The sequence below is a fragment of the Lagopus muta genome, chromosome Z, assembly GCF_023343835.1.
Source record: "Lagopus muta isolate bLagMut1 chromosome Z, bLagMut1 primary, whole genome shotgun sequence".
NCBI lineage: Eukaryota > Metazoa > Chordata > Aves > Galliformes > Phasianidae > Lagopus > Lagopus muta.
In genome coordinates, this window is record NC_064472.1 from 40,796,099 (window position 1) to 40,822,646 (window position 26,548).

Sequence of the window (26,548 nt, forward strand, 5' to 3'; positions counted from 1 at the left end):
CACAGCATTACAATGGCAACTTTCTGAATCCTGGAATTCTTGCATTTTGGAAACTGTCATTACTACCACTGCAGTCTTATTCGAGAACAGAATCAGCTCGCCCTGATAAAGCAATCTACTTCCAAAAACAACCAGAGAAGACTTTGGCACTAACTGCAGTCTTGGTTGTAGTTACATTACATCAAGTGATGTAACCAGTGAAGACACAATATCAAATTTTAGCTGTATTTTGAATGATACCTGGAGAGGGAATAAAGGAATTCATCATCCAGCAATTACTTAGAAGACAGACAGCAAATAACACAAATCTAATTACTGTTTTTAACCTTATTTCTTATTGTTACAGGAAAAAGACATTACTCCTTTTCTTGTAGAGAATCAGTCATGCTTACAGTAAAAGAGCATCATTTAAAACCAAAAATATATTGAAGTGTCAATACACAAAACAAAGACAATGAGTTCTCTGGGTCAGGCCATGATAGATTGATCAGTGGCTGATGAGGAGCTCCTGTTCTGGCCGTTCAATGTGGGTGAATGCCTCTGTAACAGGGCTGCAGGTGCTCAAGCCCCACCTATTCCACATTCAGCTAAGCCGTCCAACTTCTCACCACACTACCTGTGGGATACTGGAGTGTGAATGCCAACAGTGCTGTTAACAGTGGCAACAAGTAATAGAGAAGGGATAAATAGGTGAAGTAGCTAGGGCTGTGGCAGCTCAAAACAAGAACCTGAGTCCCTGTGGGCACAAATGGAGACCTGGCCTTTGAGAATGATGTACCTGCAAACAAGGTGCATGCCAGACACATGGCCTTTGCAGTTTCCACAACGTGCAAGGTAAGGACAGTTTCACTCTTGCACTGCAGTTTTGCACTGAAGTAGTTCAGACCCACAACTGACAGCTTGACTTCTAAATCAAATACAGAAATCTAATTTTTAAGTACCTTAGAATTTAATGCATAAAAAGAACAGTATTTTAGAAAAGTGCCTGTTATCCTGAGTCATTGCTTGAGTCATTCATAACTTCTTTTTTTTTTTTTTTTTTTTTTGCACTATCTAGAAGCTGAACAAGACACGAGTATGTAGATGTGTATTTATTTTGGATGAAAATGCCATATTTGTTTTTTTACTACTAAACCAGAATTATTTCTAATTGGATCTAGCACATTTCTAGTCTTGCTTGTAGTGTGCAAAAAGTATTCCAGGACTCATACAAATTTATAGGAGAAGTCATGAAAAAATGCACAGTTGGGTTAACTAACACCTGGCATCCTGCACCTTCCAAAATTTAAGCCAAAATTATTCACTGAAGTTACTGATGTGTGAATCCATAAGGATGAAAATCTATTCATGCAGAGACCTAGTAAAGTGGCACTGTAATAAGAGCATTCTGCACTGCTTTAATTGGGTTAAAGATATTTCAAAGTCTGTGGTAAGTTCAATCCTCCTTCTTGGCAGGTAATTCCCTGTAATTTCAGTGCAGGTAACACCTCTTCAACAGGTTATGAAATAAACTTTCTTGTTTACAGTATGTAGCTCTAAGAATACGAGAAATTATAATTTTCACTAGATAGAAATATATATGGGGATAAGAATCTGACTTCATTATAGCCTCACACCTCCACAGTGTGTAATTATTAGCATAAATGTAAATCTTTAAACAAAAATATAGCAGCAAATCACCAGAGGGTCAGAAACCCTTCCTCAGTTTCAGAATTAGAATGATACAGACATCACTAACCAGCACTCCATTTGAAATGGCAACTCCTGGTGAAAAACAGCGTCCTAGCGTTAATGAATCAACACAGTTAATTCCCTGATTTTTTTTAATCCTTCTGCCAATGGCACCCTTCATATAGTTTCATTTGCAATAGTAAATGCAATGTTCTCATCAATTAAACCCTCCTGCAATTAATGAGTGTTATTCTTCATGCTCTTTAAGCCTCTGCACATGCAACAGAAAATGAATAATGCAATGAGGTCACATCCAGTGAAAATCTTTCGGAAAAATATTTTTCATTGCAAAACATGCGAGTTCTGTAAATGAAAGTGTGCAACTTCATTTCTGCATTAGATTTTATACTAAGCAAAGATAAGAGGCAAAGGAGCTGGCAGATGACAGGAGAAGACAAAAAAATGAAAACTCGTGTCTGACAGCTTGGCTTTAGACATGAAGAATACAAAATCATAGCACAGTTTTTCAGGCTGGAAAGGAGCTCAGGAGGCTACATAGTCCAATCTCCTTCTCAGAGAAGGTTTAACACTGAATTCAGACCAATTAAAAGATGTTTCAACAAAATTGGACCTTCCCTCTTTAAGCATTTAAATTGGATATATACATTATTGTGCCTGCAGTAAATTGAACTCTTTAACTACGTGCATACTGAACAAGAGAAAACAAGCAACAGGTAGCTAAACATACATACAAGGCACACATCTAATCCACTTCTTGTAGTCATGTACACTTCATCTTTTCATATTAAGCCATGTTTTTTTAATAGGGAAAGACTTTTAAACAAGTGTACAGTTCTTGTGAATACAGGCAGAATTGGTTGCAGTGCAGAACTTTGTACTATGAACAGATGTTATAGTTTCAGCTAGTACTACGGTAACATCATACAATCCTCAGAAGCAAGAAACAAGAGCAACAATTCATACATCACTTTTTCATTTTTAATTTGGTAATTATCAAATGATTTCAGAGCAGGCACTACATTATTGCAAACACAATCAAGTATCTGTATTAACATGATATTGAAAAATAACCTTTTCACCTCAGTATACACACGCGCATATACACACACACATACAAACAGAATTTAAAAAAATCTGTACAGATGAATTTTTCAGAAAGCAGCCCTAGCACAAAGAATGCATTTCTGTATCCTGACACATCACAAATTATTATCCTTTTTTTTTTTTCTTTTTCTTTTTTTTTTTTTTATGATAGGCTTTAAGGACACAAAATGTCATGCAATGTTACTCAGTAGAAAATGAACCAGTAAGGAAATTTATCTAGTTCATGCTCAGAGAAAACAGAGAACTCCTTAAATAAAATAAGTGCCAATTTATGAGAAATCAGAAATATTTATTGTCCTTGAGCTTGAAAGGACCCAGTTACTGTGGTTCTTTAAGCTTATCCCCTTAGTAGACTTGAGTGAAGAAGTATGTGAGTACAAGAACCCAAGATTCCTCATTTCTTATTACCAGCTGCAAAGATGCTTCAAGAAAGGAGTATCCTGGTTGAATCTGAGTCTGAGAGTCCATCTTCTTGATTGCTGGCCTCATAATCACCCACATTATCAGCTAATTCAACATCTTGATCATCATTACTTTCTGCACTATAATCAACTTCTTCAAGAAAGCGAGGCTCATCTTCATCCAAAACGTATGTTGTAGGGCTAAAATGAACAAGAAGTTGCACAAATTATGTTGAAGCTCTACCCCGAACACAGCATTCAGACTGTGCCCTGTCAGTATCCTGACATAATCCAAAAATTACCTCAGGAAAAGAAGTTTACTTGAAACTGATTTTTGATTGCAGGTAAGACAACCAAGAGATAAAAACACATCTGTAACACTCTGAATTAATTAGTCAGTCATATACAACTCATTATCGACATGTCCCATGATAAGTCAGCTCTATGATAAAAAAAATCACACTAATGACCTGTACAAACATCATATACTTATAGCACTATCATACATTGCTGCAGGACACAAATACAGAAATAGCAGCTGCTATAAACAAATTGAAAAAAAAAACACCAAATAGATCACAGTCTAACAATCTGACTGGAAATGTATTTTAGTAAACACACATTTTACAGAAAAGCACTGTGAACAATTGCACTGTACATGCCAGAAATGACAAAAAAGGAGATTTTTTTTGGCCTACAATTAAGATAAATTTCCATGTGTCCTATGGCTGATACCGCTGTCTGCACAGCAGTCTGTGTCCTGAACTCACGGCCTCCAAGAATGTCACCTTAGTGTAAATTAGAGGAAGCTTAGTAAATAACTTTCCGATCTTCTCAACAAGCAAAATTATAGGCACTTTCCAGATGCAGTTTCACTGCTCTCCCTTGGAACACAGAACACTTTCTGCTTAAAAGCACCAAGTATTGCTAAATATTTCATAAGTAATTTTACATTCAGATGAAGTACTAAGAAGGTTTTCAATGCCTTTTTCCTAATAATCAACTCACACACAACTAATACAAAAGAGAGATCACCAGGTACTTGCATAAATGCTTGCCTATTAATTTTGATGACTTCTCTCTTAAGGCACACTTCAACTTATCTTGGTTGTGGCTTTAAAATTAAAAGGATCAATCATTATTTCTTTCTAGAGGTCTATTAAGAGCTTAAGTAGATCACCTGAATCTTCAGTGCAATTTTTCTATTCAATACAAGGAAATTTCACACTGTTTTTCTTCTACTTGTAGTCTCAATAAAACACTACATTATAACCTTTTGTGCTGTTGGCAGTTAATTTATATAATGGAATAACAACAAATCAGATGAATTGATAGTCCTAGCTTATTAAAAATGGAAGTAAAACCTAAAATAGTACAAAAATAAATTATCAAAAACTCAATTCAGCCAGCCTCTGGATTTATATTTAAAGCAATCTGTACAACAGTTCAATTGAACAAAACTAGATACTCCTATTATTTAGCTGTAACTGGGGCAACAACCCAATATGTTGGTTGAAGAACTGGTGTTTTAACAAAACTGTTTCCATTTAAGACAACTAATGAGTGCAGGGAACAGTCTATATCTTTTCTATGATGCCTCCTCATTTTACAGGTGGGGAAACCAAGGTATCATAAAGCATATGCACACTTCATGTGAATAACCTGTCACAGAACCAGAAGGGAAACACAGGCTTTTGAGCTTTCACCTTGTGATTTTTTCTGCCCTAGACATTCACTACCTGACAAGTATTCTATAAGGGGAAAAAAAAAAAAAAGTTTAAGTGTTTCACTTATTCAATGAGATACCAAGAAAGCAAGTATACCACATTTCAACAAATGCACAACTTTTTTGCAGCTCCTGCTTCTAACCACTTAATGTAGATGTGTACTTGTTTGATTTCATATACAAGAAATCCACACTGCAATTGCAGAGTAGATCACGTAATGCAATTCACAAGGAATGAAGCCATCAAATCTGAATGCTGGTCCTATCTTAACTAACAATTCTGAATACTGAAACAAAAAGCTACATACAACAGTATATGTCAATGACAAAATCTTCATAAGCCATTGACAGTGGGACATTAATACATTACTGTAGGCACTTAGGAAAATTCATGTTATTAAGAGGCTCTACAGTCTAGCAAAGCTCTCTGAAAAACTTTTTTTTTTTTTTTTTTTTTTTTTAAGTAAATGCCATTATTTGGGAATTAAACTCACATAGTTATCCCAGTACAAGAAAGAAAAGGCCAACCAACACAGCCTGTTCTACACAAAAAGCTGGGCAAACAAGCAAACCTCAAATTTATAGTTCACCTGTTCATAGAATGTTCAATTTTTCACTTCATTGCAAAATATGCACATGTATGTATTACATGTTTTTGTCACACTTCTGTGCATTTATTTCATATATATTCACATGTGCTTGCATACGTATGCACACTCGTAACTTGTACAAAGTCAGACGATGTGCACAGTCTTTGAAGTCAGCATGTCTGAGAGAAGACGTTTTAGATATCTGCTCTGGTATGTACACATTCAAAATTCTCAAGGGATACATTTAGTTGGTACTTCTCCTTTGATAAATCAAAATTATAAATTACATTCTCTATTCAAGACAATAACCAAAATAGCAGATCTGAGTCTCAAAACTACATAAACATTTAACTTCAAAACTGTCTCAGAAATCTGCCTCAGTTTTAGCTTTCTACTGCCATCCAAGATACAATGCACCATCACTTCTTTAATTACTGAAAACAAATATTAAGATTATATTTATCCAGTCCTTAATTTTCCCTTTCTTGAATCTTCATTCCTTGCAAGATGGTACTCCAGTACTTTGTACATTCATAGGAGAAACTTACATACCACTTACAGACATTTGCTTTCCCGTGATGCTTTGCATCTGATGTAGCAGATTAGCCTTGGATATTAAAATGTCCATAATTATTCTATAGGGTATCATGTATCTGCAAAGTATAATTATCAGTTCACTGAGGCTTGGTGAAAAGGAAAAAATGCAGAAATCCAAGCAACTGAAAAAATCTATTGCTGCTTAATCAAATTCTTCATTTGCCTCCCTGCCACTGCCCACCCTCAACATACCTTGTGATAATATACTCTTAGCTGCCATCATGCTGATTCTGTGGGTTTTAATCTCCCAACTTTTCCCTTGAGCTGCATCTAATTAACTTACTCAATAATTCCTCTTCCTCTACTCATATACCTCCTGCTTTTGATTTTAAAAGGAAACCATTATTGGTCTCAAATTTTGTTGTTGATCATACAACCAGAGTCAGCAGTGTAATGTATAATCTCAGTGCTTTATGTTACAAAATTTCTTTGAAGTTTTGCAGAAACTTACTTAAACAACATTTTATGGTGAAGTGATGAATTCATCAATACGAAGTAATACAATTGATACAATTTTGTGTTCCTCACATTTATTAAGAACTTTAAGAATATTCCTTTAATTTCATAAACTATCTTCCACAATCTGCCATCAAATAAACAGAATTTAGGAATGAACATAAACTCTCTCTGAAACATTATTTTTAATTACAATATTTTACTACATTTTTCTTACATAAATTAATGCTTCGAACATATTCAAAAATAAACCTGTGTTTATTTTTGTGTACACATTTAAAAGCTTCTATAGAGAAAGAAAGAAATATTCCCTGCCAAACCATGGAAAGCTGCAGATGCCTGAGGAGTTGGAAAAGGAAGGAGAGAAAACCTAAGAACTAATGATTTCTTTTAGAACTGCAATGGAAGGGAAAGAAGAATTCTGAAAGAGCAGAAGAATAAAGAAATATCACCAAGGAATGACCTGTACATACTTATGCTTTTGATTTATCTTTAGGATTTATATTCCTTTACAGGAAACAGCAAAGCTGCAACAGTAGGCAACACCACAAATTCATCTCCATGTGCTGTTCCCATAAGGAGCTCTTCACCTGTTTGTTTACCGAAAGTATTAACTATAATCCTTAAATACTAAATTTAGAACTTCTAATACTAAAAAGAAAAATTATGTGCCAATTCCTTTTCAAACCATAAGAAGCTGTGTATTCAATTTCCATTTAAATATTTCAATTATTCTCATTTCCACTGTCACATAATTTCATTCCACAGCTTAATCACAAGTTACCTTAACGCTTTATGGAATCATCCTGAAATACATTTTGTAAAACTCAGAATTGGATTAAATTACTTGGGTTCAAAAATCGTTGACTGCAGTACTTTGTACACTAGTATTTGGATCACGTTACCATAAATGGAAGAAAAGCATGAAAAGTGGTATCACAACATCACAGAATGCCTGAGGTTGACAGGGACCTCTGGGTCCACTTGTCTGAACCCGTGCCCAAGTAGGCACACCCAGAGCAGCCTGCCCAGAAATACACCTAAGGGGCTTCTGAAGATCTCCAAGGAGAAGGTCCCACAGCCTCTGGGCAGCCTTTGTCAGTGTTCTTTTACCTGCACGACACCTGGTGTTCAGATTAGATGTTAGGGGGAAAGTTCTCACTCAGAATCTGGTGAGATGCTGAACAAGTTGCCCAGATATGTTGCAGATGCCCCATCTCTGGAAGAGTTGAGTTCAAGGCCAGATTGGATGGGGCCCTGGGCAGCCTGATCTGGTGGGTGATCGACCTGTCCATAGCAGAGGTGTGATCTTTATGGTTCACAGAATCTCAGAATGGCCAGCGTTGGAAGGGACCTCAAGGATTATGAATCTTCAACTCCCCTGCCACATGCAGGGCCATCAATCTCCCTATTTAATACTAGACCAGGCTGCCCAGGGCCCCATCCAATCTGGCCTTGAACACCTCCAGGAACAGAGCATCCACAACCTCTCTGGGCAGCCTGTTCCAGCACCTCACCATAGTAAAGAACTTAGGTTCCTTTCAACTCAAGAACATTCTAGAATACAATAATTTTTGTGGCCCTACGCTGGACCCTTCCTAGTAACTCAATGTCGCTCTTGCACCATGATTCTGGCCAGGCAGTTATTAAGATGAAAGGAAACAAAGTAGGTCAAATTTGGTTTCTTTCTGGCAGCCTAAAAGGAGACCTTTTTGCAAGAGGATCTTTGTCACATTCTTCTGCATGAGCCCCGCACTCCTTGCCCCTACCACACTGATGCATTTTTTCAAGTCTAAGAGTGTAAGTGCAGAAAAATGGATTTTGCAACTGTTTTTTCCCTTTCACACAGCTCCTTTTAGCAGTATGCTCTTTCGACTGTTTCGCAGATATCCAAAAGCATTCAGAAAAGTGCAGTCTGCTTCCCTACTATAATTAAATAAAATTAACAAAATACAAAATGTTCTAGAACATGCCAACGAGCGTCAAAACAACTAATGGAACAGCTAGAATTTCCAAAAGAGGTCAGGTTATTCGGCAAAAAATATTCCAGTAAGTCCTAACATGCAGTCATGTGTTTTTGTTTCATTACACAGACCTTACCACATCTCTCAAGGTAATAAATTTAATTCATACTGCAAGATTAGTATTACATTTAGTCAAATCTTTTCCACTGAGGATCACTTAAAAGACTGGCATGGTAACACATACTGAACTCTCCTCCCCACAGTTCCCCTTAGCACCTCTGCTGCCACTCACCCTGGAAACAATGTCAAGCAGTAGTTACATCTTTATTCACTTTCTTCAAATAACATTACAGCTGGATTTTTTGTTCATGTGTTTATATAAAGTAGTATGTTATGAGGCTGACTGGTACATGACTTCTCACCTTTTTTTATTGAATCCTGATGCTAACACACTTCTGATGTTTCTTTAGCTCTCTGCCAGAAACTGCAGGGAGTGACTCATATATGGCATTCCTCAATTCACAAAGTACAGTTTCAGTGCCACTCAACCACGTGTAACATTAACAGACTAAGAAATCCAGCACTTCTTTTTTTCTAGAACATCACAACTATCTGTGAACTGCCACGTTAACTTCTCTTAGTAGAGACAGTATAAAATATAAATTCTGAATCTGAGGCACCACATGAAACAAAGCTGTGTAGAAATCTGGGGCTGTTCTTCAGCGCCACCCTAGTAATTACTCACAAACACATCTTGATTCAAAATACTGCAATTCAAGGTTAAACATTTCAAAGAGACAAATCTATATTGAAGCTTGGCTCTAATAAAACTGACAGTCATGTAACACTTCTGGATAGGAAAATATTCTACAGTCATTTTAATATTAGCTGCAAATGAAATAAAAACTACTCTTGAAAATACGTACTCAAGGCAATACATGAGGAAGTGACAGAATAAGCATAACTTGTCTGTATTAACTCTTGAAGCTCAGCATCCTGCACTAATGGACAGAAGAAATCTTGTATTCCAATTGCTTCAATTAGCATTCTAATTTAACACTGCCAAAACACAAGCACTCAGTGTTTCTGAGAGCAGACTTAAAAACACTCTCATTTTCACAGGCTCACAGCATGGTTGAAGTTGGAAAGAACCCCTGGAGATCATTTTGTCCAACCTCCCTGCTCAAGCTTGGCTACCTAGATATGGTTGCCTACAAACATGTTCTTCTGAATATGATGACTTTTGAATATTTCCAAGAACAGAAATTCCACAACTCTCAAGGAAAGCATATTCCAGTGTCTGAGAACATCCACAGCAAGATGGGTTATTTTTATGCTTAAATATAATTTCTCTCTGTTTCAGTCTTTGTTCATTGTATCCTGTCCTGTCACTAACATATACAGCCTGGCTCTGTTTTCCTTACAGGCTCCCTTCAGGTATTTGGGCACCTTAACAACAAGATCCACCCCCTAAGCACTCTCTAGGGGTCCCAGCTCATTCAGCCTTTCCTCCTAATGGGAAACACTCCAGTCCCTTAATCATAGTAGGGGTCTTTTGTTAGTCTCTCTCCAAATTATTTGTCTTCTGTAAACGAGGGCCCAGACCTGGAAACAAATTCAAGCTGTGGGCTTCCCATCCCAGTGTTGAGTAGAGAGAAAGGGTCACTCTGAAGCTGCTGGCAATGTTTCTCCTCAGGCAGACAAAGATACCATTATTCATCCTTGCAGAAAAGGCACATGGCTGGTTCATGTCTAGCTTGTGTAGATCTACCAGGACTCCCAGGTGCTCTGCTGCTGAGATGCTCTCCAACTTAGTGGCCCTCAGCATATACTGGTGCATGAGGTTGTCTCTCCCCAGGTACAGGACACTGCAGTTCCCTTTGCTGAGCTTTGCCTCTACCCATTTCTTGAGCCTATCAAGGCCCATCTCTCTGCCCTATCAGGCCACTTCTTCCAGTTCTGACTCAGAGAACTTGTTGAAGGTACACTCTGCCCCATTATCCAGACCATGAATGAAGATGCTGAACAGGATGGGATCCACTACTGAACTCTGCAGTACAAAGCTAACCAATGGCCTTCAACTAGACTTTATACTATTCTGGTCATCACTGTAGGCACCGCCTTTCAGCCATTCTTCAGTCTAACTCATGGTCTGCTCATCCATCTCATACTTCATCAGCTTATCTATGAGGATTTTATGTGAGCCTGCGTCAAAAACCGTACTGAAGTTCAGGCAGACAGTATCCACTGTTCTTCCCTTGTCTATCCGGCCAATCATTTCAGCATGAAAGGTTATCAGACTGGTCAAGCACACCTTTGCATTCAGTTCCGGTGCCCCCAACACAAGGGATACATTGAGCTAAGGGCCATGAAGATGACCAGAGGGCTGAAGCACCTCCCCTACAGGGACATGCTGAGTGAGTTGGTTCTCTTCAGTCTGGGGAAGGGAATGGACCTTATAGAGGCCTTCCAGTATCTGAAGGGGGCCTACAGGAAAGTTGAGAAGGGACTTTTTATATTGCCAGGTTGCAACAGGATGAGGAGAAATGACTTTAAACAGGAAGAGGGTAGATTTAGACTAGATATTAGGAATAAATGCTTTACTGTGAGGGTGGCGAGACACTGGAAGAGGTTGCTCAGTGAGGTTGTAGCTGCATCCCTCTTAAGGTATTCAAGGCCAGGCTGGAGAAGCTTTGAGCAACCTGGTCTAGAAGGAGGTGTCCATACACATAGGCTAGATAGGAATTAGATAGGCTTAAAGTCCCTTTCAACCCAAACCATTTTGTGATTCTGTGACTTTTTCCTCTTGCTGAAAATCCATGCTGACTTGTCCCAATGATTGTCCCGCCTTCCTGAATTCAAGCTTCATTTGTTTTCAGTATTCCACAATCTGATGAGGTGTTTAAATACAGAAACGGAACATCACCTCCCTACTTTTTCAGGGTACTACTGACACCCTCACATATCTCCGCTGGATTTACACAGTTTATAGACAAATTCCTCATTCGTATAGCATCTAAAGTCATAGCAGCTCAAGCATCTCCCTATTTTAGTTCTATAAAAGCAGCAATAAGTGCCATTTTTCCCCAACATTACTTTAGCTAAGTTGGAGCTACAGCCAAAGCCACCATAAAACCATTCTGTGCACACAATATGCCAAGGGATAACATATCATACCATGTAAATCTTGCCTTTTTATAATCTAACTTAAATGCTTTTCCGATATCTGTAACTCCATTTTATTTAATTTCTAATCATATTTTCAAGACGTGTTTGAAATCACTTGTTTACTGTGTACTGCAAATTACGTGCACAAATAGATAGTAAATGATGACATATATGGATATATGAAATAGTATGCATATTTTTAAGTCAGCCTAGAGCTTTAATGATTTGGTAACTTAATAAGCTTACTGCTGAACAGGTACAATCTTTTTTTTTGTTGTTGTTGTTACCCAAACATTATTTCACATGTTTTAAATTCTTCAAATGTTCTACATATGTATATCAAAGGGGAAAAAAAAAAAACAGAAGAAAAAATTCCAACTCCTAGGGTGACGTTCAACTTACACAGATCAAGTCTGACTAAATAAATTTTTAATACTGTAACCAGCCATACAAAAAAATGCTGTCAGGAAGAGATAATTGAGACTTATTATTTTATTGAATATAATAACTACTTGATTACTTTTAAATTTACACCAGCAACAAATGTAACAAGTAATATAGCTGTGTATTACTGCTTTCTTCAGAAGTTTGAAGCAGTTGAATTAACAAGGTAGTGTAACAGCAACGTGAGTATATTGGAAAACTATCATGTCACAGAAGATCATCATTCTTTTTGATGTGTGGAAGAACATTTTTGAGAGAATCATCACTTCATTTGAGAAACTAATCTGTTCCTGAAAAATTCAAAATATAGTAAGTGTGTATTACCTTGTCACTTTACAGCTTGACTCAATCAGCTCACTTTCAATATCCAGCAGACCAGAAGGCAGACTGTATTCCAAAGGTGAAGCCATTCTTTTTAAACGCAGTAAGCCAACACAGAACTTGGCTCCCATTTCCTCCAGTTCTCTTGTCCCTATTTGCAACCCCTAATTTAAAAATAAGATTTAAAAATAGGTACCTGATGATGGACGCACACATACAGCAAAATTACTATTTACAATACATTTAAGAACTGCAGTATAAACACTTAGCAAGAAACAGATAGAACAAAGGATAACAAATTGAATCTCCTAAGGGAGAACAGCCATTTCTGGACACCTCCATATTTCTTCAGAGCCTCCTGCTTAACATTTCTAGCACATCAATATTCATAGAACTCTACCAAGCACTAAGAGGAGAGATCAGAGATCATGTCCAAGTTTAAAAGTCTACATTATTTATAAAACCTGGGACAGAATTTTAAAAAAAAGTTTTCAAATACTACGACGTTAAATACAACATTCTTCAGAAAGTCTCCAGAAAGTGGAATTCATGTATTATTCTTCAATATTACATAAGTGACAAAGTCTCCCATCATATTACATACATTTAATTTGGTGAGCAGTGCATTATGTAAGAAGAGGACCTCTAACATCAACTGCTTTATGAAAAAAGAATGATGCTACAGAGTGGCCCTCAACAATTACAGAATTAGTCAGTACTGAACCACATATATGATAACAGATTAAATGTCACAATCTCACTCAGTCTTCCCTCTGCATCTTCTTTATCTCAGGAGAATTTTAAGAGTTTAGTTTTTATCTTCTAATCCTCTCCAGGAAAAGGGTAGTTAAAAAGATGCTTTGACAAAATAAGCACAAGAGCAGAAGAACCAGGAACCAGTGGCAAGCTAAGCTCTCCAGCACAAGAATGTATGAAAGACAAAGAACGGAGTATATTTTTTTTCCTAAAAGCTAGAACAGGCACACACACACAAGCTTTGCACATTGCCACACTGACGCTATACCATAAAATGCAAGGTTAAAAAGAATTGTATTACTAATTGGTAGATTCTGAACATTCTTCATGTACTTTTGTTTTGAACAACTGCAAACTTTATAAATGGAAAAGCTGACAACTTTTATTGCAGCTTCTCTTTTTATCAGTAGTTTTCATACACAAAGTGTTTTTTACTAGCAAGAAAACTAAAGCAATACATTGTTCTATAGGTTGTCATCCTCCAGTCAAATGACACAGAAACCTGAAAGCAGTGAACAAGAGTTGGATACTAATTATTATTGTTAATAGTAATACTACTTACCTCTTTTATAAGGCTTTTGTGCTGTAGGTTTCAAAGCACTTTATTAATAAAGGAAGAATTATCCTCATTTTACTGATGGAGAAATGGAGGCAGAGAGGGTTGAAGCGATTTGCACAGTGTCTCACAGCATGTCACTGACCCCGCTGGGAACAGAAATCAGTTCTCCTCACTCCCAATGCAGTACCTTATCCACAGAGGCCAAATTTTTGTTTTTGTTTTGTATTTGTTTGCACATCAGTAACATTCGAAGACCCCAATCATAGCTGGGGCTCCACTACGCTAATCACAGGAAGACACAGTCCCTGCCCCAAAGAGATTAAAATAACATTAAGGACAAGAGGCAACAAGTAGGCAGAAGAGGAAGAAGGGTAACAGTAACCTCACTGTTACGCAGATTACTAACGTGCACAAATTGATGTTCAGAAACTTTTCCAATCATTGTCTATCTGTTGCCAAAGAATGTACAGTTAGTTGGCAGGCTCCTTATAGACAGTAGTATAAGAGGAGTGACTCCAAGTCGAAGAAGGACAAGAACACAGTATGAAATAAAGTGCAAAAAGAATTGTTAGAAAGATAAATAGCGTGTGCGTGTTTCATGGCTGCTATTTTCAGCACAATAGAAACAGGATATAACTAAGAGACCTAAAATGGAATAGATGAGAGATACGCATCTGTGAAGCACTTGAAGAGCAATGTGAACTGCAGTAGAAGCCTAAGCCATAACAGTTGAGAAGTATCTTCCTGTAATATGTTTTTAAAAGATCAGAAACAGTCATACTAAGACTTGGAGAAGTCATATGGATAGCAGAACTTTATATTGTTCTTTTCATTCAGTAGAGACTACAAAGATCTGATCATTTTTGTGAATTCAATGTCTAGAGATGCAAGGATCATGGTAAATTAATTTTCTTCTCTGCATTGTAAAATTTCCAACTGGCAAAGCCTTCTCAGTGAAGCTAAAAATTAAGTCATGCTACCAAACTTATTACTTGCCAAACATGAAAGGCGTGTTTTTCCTAATTCAATTAATGTTCAGCTTCCATGTTATCTGCATTACCGAAGAAATTTTCCTTCTATCTAGCATCTTAATTATCATCCACATGTCTCTGAGCACTGTCTCATCTCAACTTTTGGCTTTTGCATATTGAATCAGAGATGGACCAGGCAATATTTGTAGCAGTAATCCTCAATGTGTTACAACAACGCATTAGCAGTTGAAGCAAGATTGCTTCCAGAAAAAAACTCTATCACAGATGATCCTGAATTCAGGTAAGAACTTCAGCTGAACAGCTTCTTTCCTTTCAAACTGAGAACAGCCTAGCATCATCGAGTAAAATGAAAAATATTAAAAACAGTAATATTAAAAATAAAAACTGACATCCATCTTTGGCAGAGACTCATCATTTCTTTCCAAAAGAACATAACTTTTGAGTAATCTTTATGGCTTAATAAAATTCTGTGATAACAGTAAGCCAGAAGAAAAGTTCTTCAGACTTTTACACAATGTACAGTTTGTCAAATAGGAACTCTCACATCCTTCAGGGTGGCAAGAAGGTGGGAAGGGAATTTCTATAGTTCAACTCCTTTTGTGTTTTGGAAAAACATATTATGAAACATGTCAGCCAATTTATACGATGTATTCATTCATAGAAATGTTGGCCTCACTCTCTCCACAGGAAAAAAATCCCAGTCTCTTCATCTCTTTGAAGAAATGTTGCTTTTCTCATTCTGTCTAGTAGCTTTGGCTTTTCAGATACATTTCCTCAATAAACCAGAGCAGTATTACAGTAATTAAAAAAAAAAAAAATGAAGCTGCGTCCTCTATGTTCAAAGGATGACTGAGATCTCACAAACAGTTTGATTCCAAGTGAACTAAGTGACAGAAGAGCAATTTGATCTCATCAACTTGTTTATCACAAGGGAGGAGGATCTCCCCATTTGAAGAAGTGATTTTTCCATGAAATACATTCATTTTTTCCTCCCTTGTAGAAGAAGGGCTTTGCAGCATAAGCATCTTAAAAGTTTGTCCATAAAGTATCTCAGTTCCTTATGAACTTTCTATTGCAATGCGGCACAAGCTATGAATGTTGATGCTTGTAAGAATATTCCAGAAGTTTCAAAGTAAGTTACTTGGATAGGTTTTTTAAAGCTCCATAATGTCATCACCTGATGAACAACTGAAATTATAAAGGAATATTCTGATAATAACGGGAATGCTTCTATTGTTAATTGTGAAAATTAACTCACTCATTCAGTAGTTACAGACCTACTAAAATTCATGCCAAAATATCTGTCTTCCTGATGTCTGGAAAGTACTGGAATATACATTAGTATTCCTTGTTAATCCGTTTTTGTTTTTTTCCCCCCCCTCTCTTGTCCTAGCTTTATGGTTTCTTTTCTTGTCAAGCACATTATTTTTGACTTCTGGTCTTTTTTTCTTAATTGATAGTTCTTACCTCTATTTTGAAGCAGAGGAAATTGTGACTTTTTCTCTGAAAGTTCAGTTCAAAAACTTTTTTCAATCTGTAGCTAAATTCAACACAGTGGCAGAAACCAAAGACATGATATTAGGGCTCTTTATTTCTCTTTATTTGTTGCTTTTCTAGAAATGTTTTCCTTGTGAAGTTCTCTGCTAGTGAGAAACAACCACCAGGCTCATCTATTGTTTCTCAAACATACAGCCCTATTAAGTTGTGTCCTTCAAAAGAATTAAAGACAAATTCCAATTTGAGAAGATAAACAAGTAGGATGAGTATTCCTGAAGACATATCTAGTAGCAGAAGTAAATCAATATGAAATTGTTTTACTTTATAAGCTTTTTTTACAGCCATAGAGAACAACTCTCTATGGAACCTTAATACTCGCTGAAGAACCATGAACTGCCATGGTAAACTCTATAATTGCTACATGTAAAGAAAATTCTTATTTTACTATTGGTATTTATCACCATCCAATCTTAATAATCTATTAGAAAGAAGTTATCTAATTTTTTTTAATTACATGCATTCATATGTGCTATAAGCAATAATTAAGAGAAAGCTTGTTAAATCAGCAAATAAGCAAGCATACAATAATGTGTTTTTAGTGACAGAGACTGCTATGCAGCCAATTTAATTTCATTTTACATTACAGTACACAGAGATCTTAGAGGAGTTTTAAAAATCTAAGGTGAACAAGCAAGCAGGCAGGTTTATAGAAAAAGACACCAATGCAAATGGTAGAAATTATAAGCAAAAACAGTTTAACTTATATACTTTCTTACCTTATATTTGCCCTGGTCACACCCACATAATGTGCTTTCCATCGTGTAGCTCCTCTGTACTCCTATCTCCCTCCAGACAACAACTCGTGCTGTTGACTCCTTGGACTTTTCCACTACAAAGCTGCAGCTGCCCATACAGAACGCTGGGGCAGTTTGACTCAAGATTTTCGGGAGTACCTGCAGGAGAGTAATTTGAAAGCGATCTTGATTATTTTATTTCATTCATGAAAGGGAGACAGGGGAAAACATTCAATCGCAAATTGCCATTAGAAAATTTGGCTGTAGTTACACTTAACAGACAAATAATAATATTGCACCAGCTGGAATTTAAAAAATCATACCACAGAATCACAGAATGGCTTGTAGGAGAAGGGAGCTTAAAGATCATCTACTTTCAACTCTCCTGCCATGGGCAAGGTTGCCACCCACTAGATCAGGCTGCACAGGGCTCCATCCAATCTGGCCTCCAAGGATGGGGGGCATACACAACTTCTCTGGACAACCTGTTCCTGTGTCTCACCACACTCTGAGTAAAGTATTTCCTCCGAATACCTAGTTTAAATCTCTCATCTTTCAGTTTAAAATCATTCTTCCTTCTCCTACCACTATCAAATTGTAAAAAGTTGGTTGCCCTCCTGTTTATAAGCTCTGTTTCTGTACTGGAAGGCTGCAATGCAACCGCCCCAGAGCCTTCTCTTCCCCAAGCTGAATGAGTCCATCTCTCTCAGCATATCTTCGTAAGAGAGATGCTTCTGGACCTGATCATCTCTGTGGCCTTCTCTCTGATCTGATCCAACAGCTCCACATCTTTCCTGTGCTGGGAGAGCCAGGCCTGGTCTCGGTACTCCAGTGCCTCACAAGGGCAGAGCAAAGGAGGACAATCACCTCCCTCAGCCAGCTGGCCACTACTCTTTTGATGCAGCATGGAAGACAATTGGCCTTTTGAGCTTCCAGCACACACTGCTTGCTTATGTTCAATTCTTCATCCACCAGAACATCCATGTCCTTCTCCACAAGGCTGCTCTCAATGATTCTTCTCCCAGTCTATACCTATTCAGGACTGGCCAGACTCATTGCACTGGGCCTTGCTGAGCCCTCATGAGGTTCACATGAACCTTTCTTATTAAGCCTGTGTAAGTCCCTTTGGATGGTTCTTCTGTTGTATCAACTGCACTGCTCACAATCAGAGAATCAAAATTACATAACGGCTTGGGTTGGAAGGGATTCATCAAGCTCCAACCCCATTGCTGCATGCAGGGCCACCAACCTCCATATCTAATACTAGACCAAGGTGCCTGGGCCCCATCCAACTCAGCCTTGAACATCTGCAGGGATGGGGCATCCATAACCTCTCTGGGCACTCTGTTCCAGAACCTCACTACTCTCCTGGTAAAAAACTTAAGGTTGGTCAGATTGGTCTCATCTGCAAATGTGCTGAGAGTACCCTTGACTCCAGTGGCTACATAACTGATTAAGATGCTGAAGAGCACAGGACCCAAGAAGGGCCCTGGAAGACATCACTCTTCACTGGTCTCCCCCTGGACATTGAGCGATTGACCACAACCCTATGGCTGTGACATCCAACCAATTCAGCTGAACAGTCCAACCTTCAAATCTGTACCGTTCCAATTTAGAAATAAGAAGGTGGTATGGGACCATGTCAAAGCCTTTGCATAAGTCCTGGCATACCTGACACCAGGTGCCCTTACTTTGGCTAGTGATGCCATCACTTCAACATAGAAGGCCATCAGATCAGTCAGGCATGATCTGCCCTTGGAGAAACCACGCTGGCTGTCTCATATCAACTCCTCATTCTGTGCGTGCTTTAACACAGCTTTCAGGAATACCTGCTCCATGATACCCCCAGGCACAGATGTGAGGCTCACTGGCCAATAGTTCCCTGGGTCTTTCTTTCTCCCTTTCTCAAAAATAGCAGTGATGTTTCCCTTTCTCCAGTCACCAGGTACTTCTCCTAATAGCCATAACTTTTCCAATATGATGGAGAGTGGTTTGGCAACCTCACTGGACAGTTCCTTCTGGACCCTCACTGGACCCTGGGATGCAAGCCATCAGGCCCCATAGACATGCAGATGTTCAATCTCATGAGGCACTCTCTGACCTGATACGATCTTACAGTGAGAGTATTTTGCACACCTGACCCTTACCTAGAGGTTTAGGGACACGAATGACATGAAAAGCTGAGCTGCCAGTGAAGACTGAGGCAAGGAACTCATTGAGCACTTCAGCCTTCTCCAGGCCTGCTGTAGACGTCTTTCCCTTCTCATTTATCAGAGAGGAACACTCTTTTTGGCCTGTCTCTTCTAACAAATGTACCTATAGAAATGCTTTCTGTTATTTTTCATATCCCTTATGAAGTTCAGTTCCACCTTGGTTTTCCTTATCACACCTCTTTATGCCCATATGGAATCCTAGTATTCTTCTCAGGTCACCCTTTTGTTTGTACTTTTCCTTCTTTTCCCACAGTTTGATCAGCAGCTCCTTGCTCAGTCATGCTATTTTCCTGCCTTCTCTGCTTGACTTCTTCTGCTGGAGGTGGCTCACTCATATGCTCTCAGAAAGTTGACTTTAAAAGCTCCTGTATCTCTAAGGACAGTTTCCCAGGGAATACTATCCACTAATTCCTTAAGCAGCCTGAAGTTTGACACGCCCATAATCCTAAAGATCACTACTTCAGCAAGGGCATTTTTGCTACACCCCAGAACACCTCAAATCTTAGCCTCTTTAATGATTCTTCTCTAATGAAAGACCTCTTTTAATTAAATTAATTAAACCTCTTTAATGAGTCTTCTGCACTGGTGAGCACCAAGTCCAGTAACACTGGTTCATATCTCCAATACTTGGATCAGGATGTTACTTCAACAAACTCCAGGGGTCTCCTGGATTTCATGCTTTATTGCTTTCCCAGAAGATATGTAGGTGGTTGAAATCCCCCATCAGGATGAGATCCTGCAAGCACAATGCTTCTTGCTGGAGCAAGAAGGCTCACACCCAATAGGTTAAAAATGACAATAGATTTGTCATTTCCTAAAGTTTAAATCCCATTGCCAAAATGAAGTATTTGTCACATCCACAAGAAAAGTGGATTCTTCAGGTGACCACCATCTTCTTCTAATTCACCCAGATGATTTTGCTCAAATTAAGCACACTACATAAGCCATATAGTTCAGAAAGTAGAATTCAGTCTTCATACTGTTTCAACAATCCAATTTGTTGACCTAACAGACATCATTTTATTAACACATAAAATCCATCAATATTAAGTAATGCACTAAACACACTCTTTGCTTTGTGAACTTTGTGAATGTGAAGCAAAGTTCAAGAAAAATGTTCCCAAGACAAACAGAGAAAAATTGAAGAATCACACAGATTGGAATAGACCTTTAAGATCACCAAGTCCAAACATCAGCCTGACCTAAGTTCCATTATCCTTAATGACACATTCAATGTCTCTTAAGTAAAAGCGATATTAACTCTACCACTTCCTTTGGCAGCCTGTTCCTATGTTTGACAACCATCTCCATTGAGAAGTTTTTCACTAGCATCCAGTGTAAACCTGCCTGATGCTTGAGTGCAATAAGGTGCAACTTGAGACCATTTTCTTGGATTCTATCACTTGTCACCTAAGAAAAGACACTGACATCTACATAACTGCAAGCTCCTTTCAGGCAGGCTACAGAATGATTAGATCTCCCCTCCCTCTTTTTCTTCAGACTGAACAACCACACTGCCCTCAGTCACTCATCATATGTCTTGTTTCTTAGCTCCTTCACAAGTTTTGTTGTTCTCTGAAGAGGTTCCAGCAATTCTATATTCTTCTTGTAGTAAGGAGCTCTAAACTGGACATGCCTTTAACACTTCATTTCTTGAAAAAGAACCAGCCTTCCAGGACCCCTTTGCCATTCAGTACTACTCTGAAAGGGATTCTAGCAAACAAGTCTCAAATTAGGCCAAAACCTGTCATCTGGAAATCCAGTGTAGCATTTCTGTGAACCACTTTTTTAGTTGTACACATTTGCAGCTGCCACAAGGCGGCAATGGAGCTATGCAGAAGAAAATTATCATATAATTCCTTGACCATTATTTTAGGAATTACTAAAAGCTTATACCATTCAAGAGATGCTACTTGTATGAGTTGATTATGTTTACGTGTTGTAACTGTATGCTTTCAATACAAATTTTGCCCCTTTCCTTATACAAAAATAAGGATTTCTGTATTTTACATATTTTCTTAATGCTGTAATATTATTTGCCATAGTGAAATTATTCTTTTTTTTTTTTTTAACTCACTAATTATAAATACATGAAAGAATATTTTTTCAAGCATTTGCTAGATGGTATTGAACAGAAAATACACATAATGCTAATTAAAAATAAACAAAATAAGTATTTTGCTAACAGTAAACCCTGTACTAGCATAAAAATGATATTTAAAGCTGTCAAAATATTTTGACACGTATGGATGGACTAAAAAGAAATAATTCTAAATAAGTCTGATACTGTGAAGCCTGTGTAATCAGATTAAAATTAGGAAATTATGTGAAAAGTATATTCCACATTCATGCCAATTGACAAAGGTATGAGTGTCAGACTTACTCTGTAACCAGGGTCTTCCACTAGATCACAAGAGGCAGTGTTAACATTTGTGTGCCACATTGTCTCTTTGATGCTGCAGCCATACATGAATACATTCTTTTTACGAGAGTGACCGTGATAATCGCAGTAAACCTGCAATTAATCATACGTCAAAATAAAGACAAGGAACAAAAAATTTAAAAATCTTTATCCTTTTACTGCATTTGTATTTTCACTATTGAACGTTTCAAAAAATTAGGAACAAAACTCCTTATATACCTTCATACTGTGAAGAAAAGGTTCCTAAGAAATATTTGACCTTCTAGCAACAAAAACAGATTCAGACTTAAAAGTTTCCAGAAGACTAATTCACTAAGTCAATTTTTAAAGTTCGATACAGCATACAAAATCCTATTAAAGTGCTTATTTAGCAAAACAGCTATAGAGACAAAATTTGAAAGATTCTTGAGATTGCTTATACAGACATACTCACCAGAGGTAAACGCTTTATAGCAGCCAGATATTGCAGTAAGCCTTTAGCATGGTAAATTGTGGGATGCAGATCTGGATTTGGATTTTGCCACTGTCTGTTTAAATCTTCTCCACTTAAAGAGCAACGGTGGCTATTAGGGGGTGGGGGATGAAAAACACAAGTTGTACTATGTTTGTATTACCTTGTTGCTTTTCAGTAAGACTCCCTTCTTACCTCAAGTTTTCCTTATCACTACAGACTTCCTTATCACTACAGACTTGGTAGGAAACAATTTTCAGTTTTCTGACATTGCAATTAATAAAAAAGTTTGAGGTATTTTTGTTTTTTCCTTTCAAGTTGTGTTACAGAAAATCTAAAAATAAATCACTTCTTATATGAAGTGTATTGTAATCTTGCCTGCACATTGATGAAACTGAAGCCTTGTGATTCTACTAAATGCTAGCTCAAAGTAATTAATTTCAAATACATGGTACCTTTACAGCTCTGGTTCACTGGCTTCTGTCACAAAAATAATCTCAATCTGATATATAAGACTTGTAACATGAAGTGATTAGGAAGCAACTTGCTAGTAAGAGAACAAGAAGAAAACAAAAAAAAAAAAAGCAGCAAACAAAGATCATCTCTGTACTCAGTGAACTTTCACCAATAACTTCTCAGATAGCAGGTATTTATATTTCTACAATTATCTAAGGTATATTTGTCTTTACATTATGTCTGATGGGATAGATTCCTCCGCTGACTTTGTGTTAGATTTTCAATTACAGTCTGAATTATTTAATTTCAAATGTTCAGTTATATTCATACTTTTTCCTATATAAGGGCAGGTTGTATTCAAATCCATAACCAGCTTGACCATGAGAGACAATTAAACTAATTTCAAATCACTGAAAGATAAATGAGAATACTTTTTAAAATCTCTGAATTCATGAAACAACTGCACCTGCCTCTTAAGCCAAAAAACAGGAAACAAAAAATGAAAAGTGAGGTCTAGCAATCTTGTAATTTTCTTGTAATTAAATATTGCATGGCATAGGGATTAATTTATATATTTAACTTTTAAATTACAGGTGCAAAGACTAAGTATTACAGGTTAAATATTTGTGAGTAAAAACTTATGCTTACTTCCCATTGATGACACCATCTGGATTGAGCATGGGAATAATTTTGAAAATGTAAGACTCTCGTAAACTTTGGGCACTTGGGTTATTACTCATAAGATATTCCAGTGTTCCTTTCATAACCCAGCTTGCATTCGTTTCTCCAGGATGTACACGAGCAGATAGGAAAATATAAGGACGATTCCCTAAAAGAAGCATGCAGAGAGGTTGCAAAACAAGATAATTAAGCACCCTGCTAACTGAAAATAGACAGTAGCCTGCTTCATTTATTACTGTGTGAAATAGATTATTTAGAAGTTCTTTTTCAAAATATTGAAATAAATGGGGAATGCTTGCCAGAATTTTGCTATATGGACTGCTAATTGTTGAATTCTCACAATACGGTTTTAAATTCAATCCAAGACATGAGCATAATTAGCTCAACCTGGTGATTATGGCATGGTAAGTTTGATGTCTTTTTTTTTTTCTCCAGCAGAAAATAAAAGTTTGAGGAATGCTGAGCAAGTTCAAAAATAGCTTAGATCTAACTATAGATTTGGCTCCCAAAATGTATTTTCTTTTTGACAAGCAAACTTTTGGAGAAAAAAAAATAACTCAAAATTGACATACTCCTTTCCAAGGAGGGTTGACTGCAAAATGTTACACGCAGAAAACATTTATCAACTGATTTAATACTTGAAAGAAGACACTTACAAATATTCTTATTGGACTACCACAAGAATTTTTAAATATGAAACTAATGTTGGATATTAACCCCCTTTCATGTGGTACATAAATAGGCTTTTTTTTTTTACTTTTTTGTTTTTTACATTTTTATAATTTTTACATTAAATTACTATTTTTACAATGCACAATAGTTAGTACCCCATTTTTTTTCTATGTATTTTCTACATTATTTTCAGTTGCTGAGAAAGAAAAATCATACTTACTGAATTGACAGATATGTTCATAGTAACTCGATTCTGGCATGGCTGTAATAGTGACTACATGACATGTGTTGCCAGCCAGAGTCTCACAGAGAGCATCTTGTCGAAAATATATCTGTTGAGGGTTGTGCATAGATTCCAACTTCTGAAGATGCATCTTCATCAGAAATATAATGAAAAAGAACATCAAATCTTTTGCAATCACTTATGACAACCTATTCCATGTCCTGTTTAATCCTTTTTTTTTTTTTAAGTCTTTGTAAACAATGTCAAAGTTTCCATTATAACTCTGAACATCAAATACCATTCTCTGTATATCTAACAAACTGAATACCTTTCTTTATGTAGCCTGTTTCTTCAACTGTTTTGAGGAAGAAGGCACAGAGTATAAGCTTTTCATTTTCTTCTAGATTATACTATAAGGGTATATGGAAGGTGAGCACATCTGCTTCATTTAAGTTACCTGATTGAAGACATTTCCAGGGCAGAAGAAGATAACAAATAAAACTTGACCCAAAAATCAGGAACAAAAGAGATAAACAGGGGAGACAAGATATAACACAAACAATGTCAAAGATCAATTGCCTCCAGGCACTAACTGATTAGCCAGAAAACTACAGCAAAGCTTCAGCAAGTGCTGGCTGGACTGGACACTGAGTTTCAGTAGCCAGTGTAGGCAGGGTGATCAGGCGGGCAGACACACACAGGCTGGTAGCTGGAAGGAACTGCAGTGATGATGGGGTGTGTGCATTCATGTGCTAGAAAGCATCCAGCTGCACTAGCCTCCAAGCAGAAGGTCTATACAGTGGGCAAGAGGGACCAGAGTATTGCACAGACAGATGGCAGGTTTTGCTTGGTGCAAATGTATGTATGCTTGTGAATCTAGTGAAGGAGGAACTCTGCACTGCTAAAGCAATCTTTACCAGCTGACGGCAAAGAAAGGGAGTTGAGTGTCCACACTTGGGATTTAAGTAAGTTTTGGTACAATGTTATATGCGAGTGCCAGTCTGTTCCACGCTGGTGGGTGGGGGGCTGTCTGTTTGTCTCTTTCAGAATTACACACTCAGCTTTGATATTACTAATTGAAAGTACAAACAGGTTATCTGCAGCCAAATCCATCAATCTGGGCTGGGTTCTATATAGTTTTCCAGTCAATTACAATTTATTATTCTCAGGAAAACCTTTGAAAGTAATACAATTTTTTTTAATTTTTTTTCCCCAGCTACTGTTCCTTAGAATAACCCTCACTCCTTGCCAGTCTAAATACTAGTATTTTATGAACATCCTCAATTTTAATCTCTCAGCATTTTGAACTTTACAGAAAGAAGTAAAAATTCACTAATGAATGCTCATATACCAGATTGTCCAAAAATAGAGATATTTATGTAATACACCACGATCTTCTCACCTTCAATGTTGAGTACGTATAGGGATAATGGTAAGCAAAGTAGCAGACATCATCTTTATGTTGAAAAGTCACTGTAAATGTAATTGTGTAATAAGATTTTCCTTTCTGACCCCCAGCAGCAATTGAACTTCTTGAAAAATGATTCCTAAGAGTACAATTAAGATAATAAACACACAAGAATACTATTCATTATCATTGATTATTTTTAACACACACACACACACACACACACACACACACACACACACACACAGGAATAAAATTTTAAGGGATTTTATTTCTCTTCTTTGTTTATCCAGGTTAAATCTACTACTTCCCACAATCTGGAAAGAAACTTCACGATAGCAGGAATACACATATATCATATTAGAAAGATATGAATACACAAACAAACAAAAAGAAGCAAACAGCTGTTAACCAAGAAAGGTTGCAAAATTAAACGCTGTATTTTCTCGTCCTATGTTTTTTAAGATTGTTCTAGAATGACTGCACCATGTAAAACAAAAGTCAAAACACAAATATCACTTAGTACTACTGGATATCACCATTAATGTTTGAGCGTGTATGTGTGCATTTCATAAATAGGTTCTCTAGAATAGTAGGCAATATCTGATGAAAGATGAATTACTTAAGCATTAGCTGTGTGCTAAAAAAAAAAGATTTTATATATTCTGTTCACTTCTGTTATGCTCTGTAGTAACTGAGAAATAAAAATGTATTCAAAACCAAACTGCTAAAATATAATCACCTAAAGTCAGAAGCAATCATTTTTCTTCAAAATTTCTAGCTATACTAATCTTAAAAGTAGAAGTGTTGTTGTATGTTTGATGGGCATACTTACTTATAGTAACAAATATCTGCCCCAACACGAGTCCAAGAGGGTCGAGAATTTAGTGCCTCCTGAACAGAATACATAAGTGGCTGCATACCTTAAAGGAAAAATGCATCTCATTTTAATGCTTTACCT

The 26,548-nt window shown here is 37.1% G+C and overlaps 1 protein-coding gene across 12 annotated transcripts in view; it reads right to left on the reverse strand.

The window, feature by feature from the left end:
* Window positions 1-1,021: 1,021 nt before the first annotated feature.
* The window catches only part of AGTPBP1 (ATP/GTP binding carboxypeptidase 1), an 85,098-nt gene continuing 59,571 nt past the window's right edge, over window positions 1,022-26,548 (reverse strand). For 9 of the 12 annotated variants that reach the window (XM_048930847.1, XM_048930842.1, XM_048930839.1 and 6 more), the window contains 10 exons: window positions 26,423-26,510; window positions 25,582-25,726; window positions 24,177-24,330; window positions 23,252-23,432; window positions 22,130-22,259; window positions 21,658-21,789; window positions 17,044-17,220; window positions 13,782-13,802; window positions 12,467-12,627; window positions 1,022-3,398 (listed from right to left, as the gene is read on the reverse strand). In XM_048930847.1, the coding sequence (XP_048786804.1) occupies window positions 3,221-3,398; window positions 12,467-12,627; window positions 13,782-13,802; window positions 17,044-17,220; window positions 21,658-21,789; window positions 22,130-22,259; window positions 23,252-23,432; window positions 24,177-24,330; window positions 25,582-25,726; window positions 26,423-26,510 (1,367 nt within the window). In that variant the 3' untranslated portion in view covers window positions 1,022-3,220. Of the gene's footprint in view, window positions 3,399-12,466; window positions 12,628-13,781; window positions 13,925-13,975; window positions 14,084-17,043; window positions 17,221-21,657; window positions 21,790-22,129; window positions 22,260-23,251; window positions 23,433-24,176; window positions 24,331-25,581; window positions 25,727-26,422; window positions 26,511-26,548 lie in introns of those variants that run through there. The other 3 variants (XM_048930837.1, XR_007373860.1, XM_048930846.1) reach the window with 3 other exon arrangements.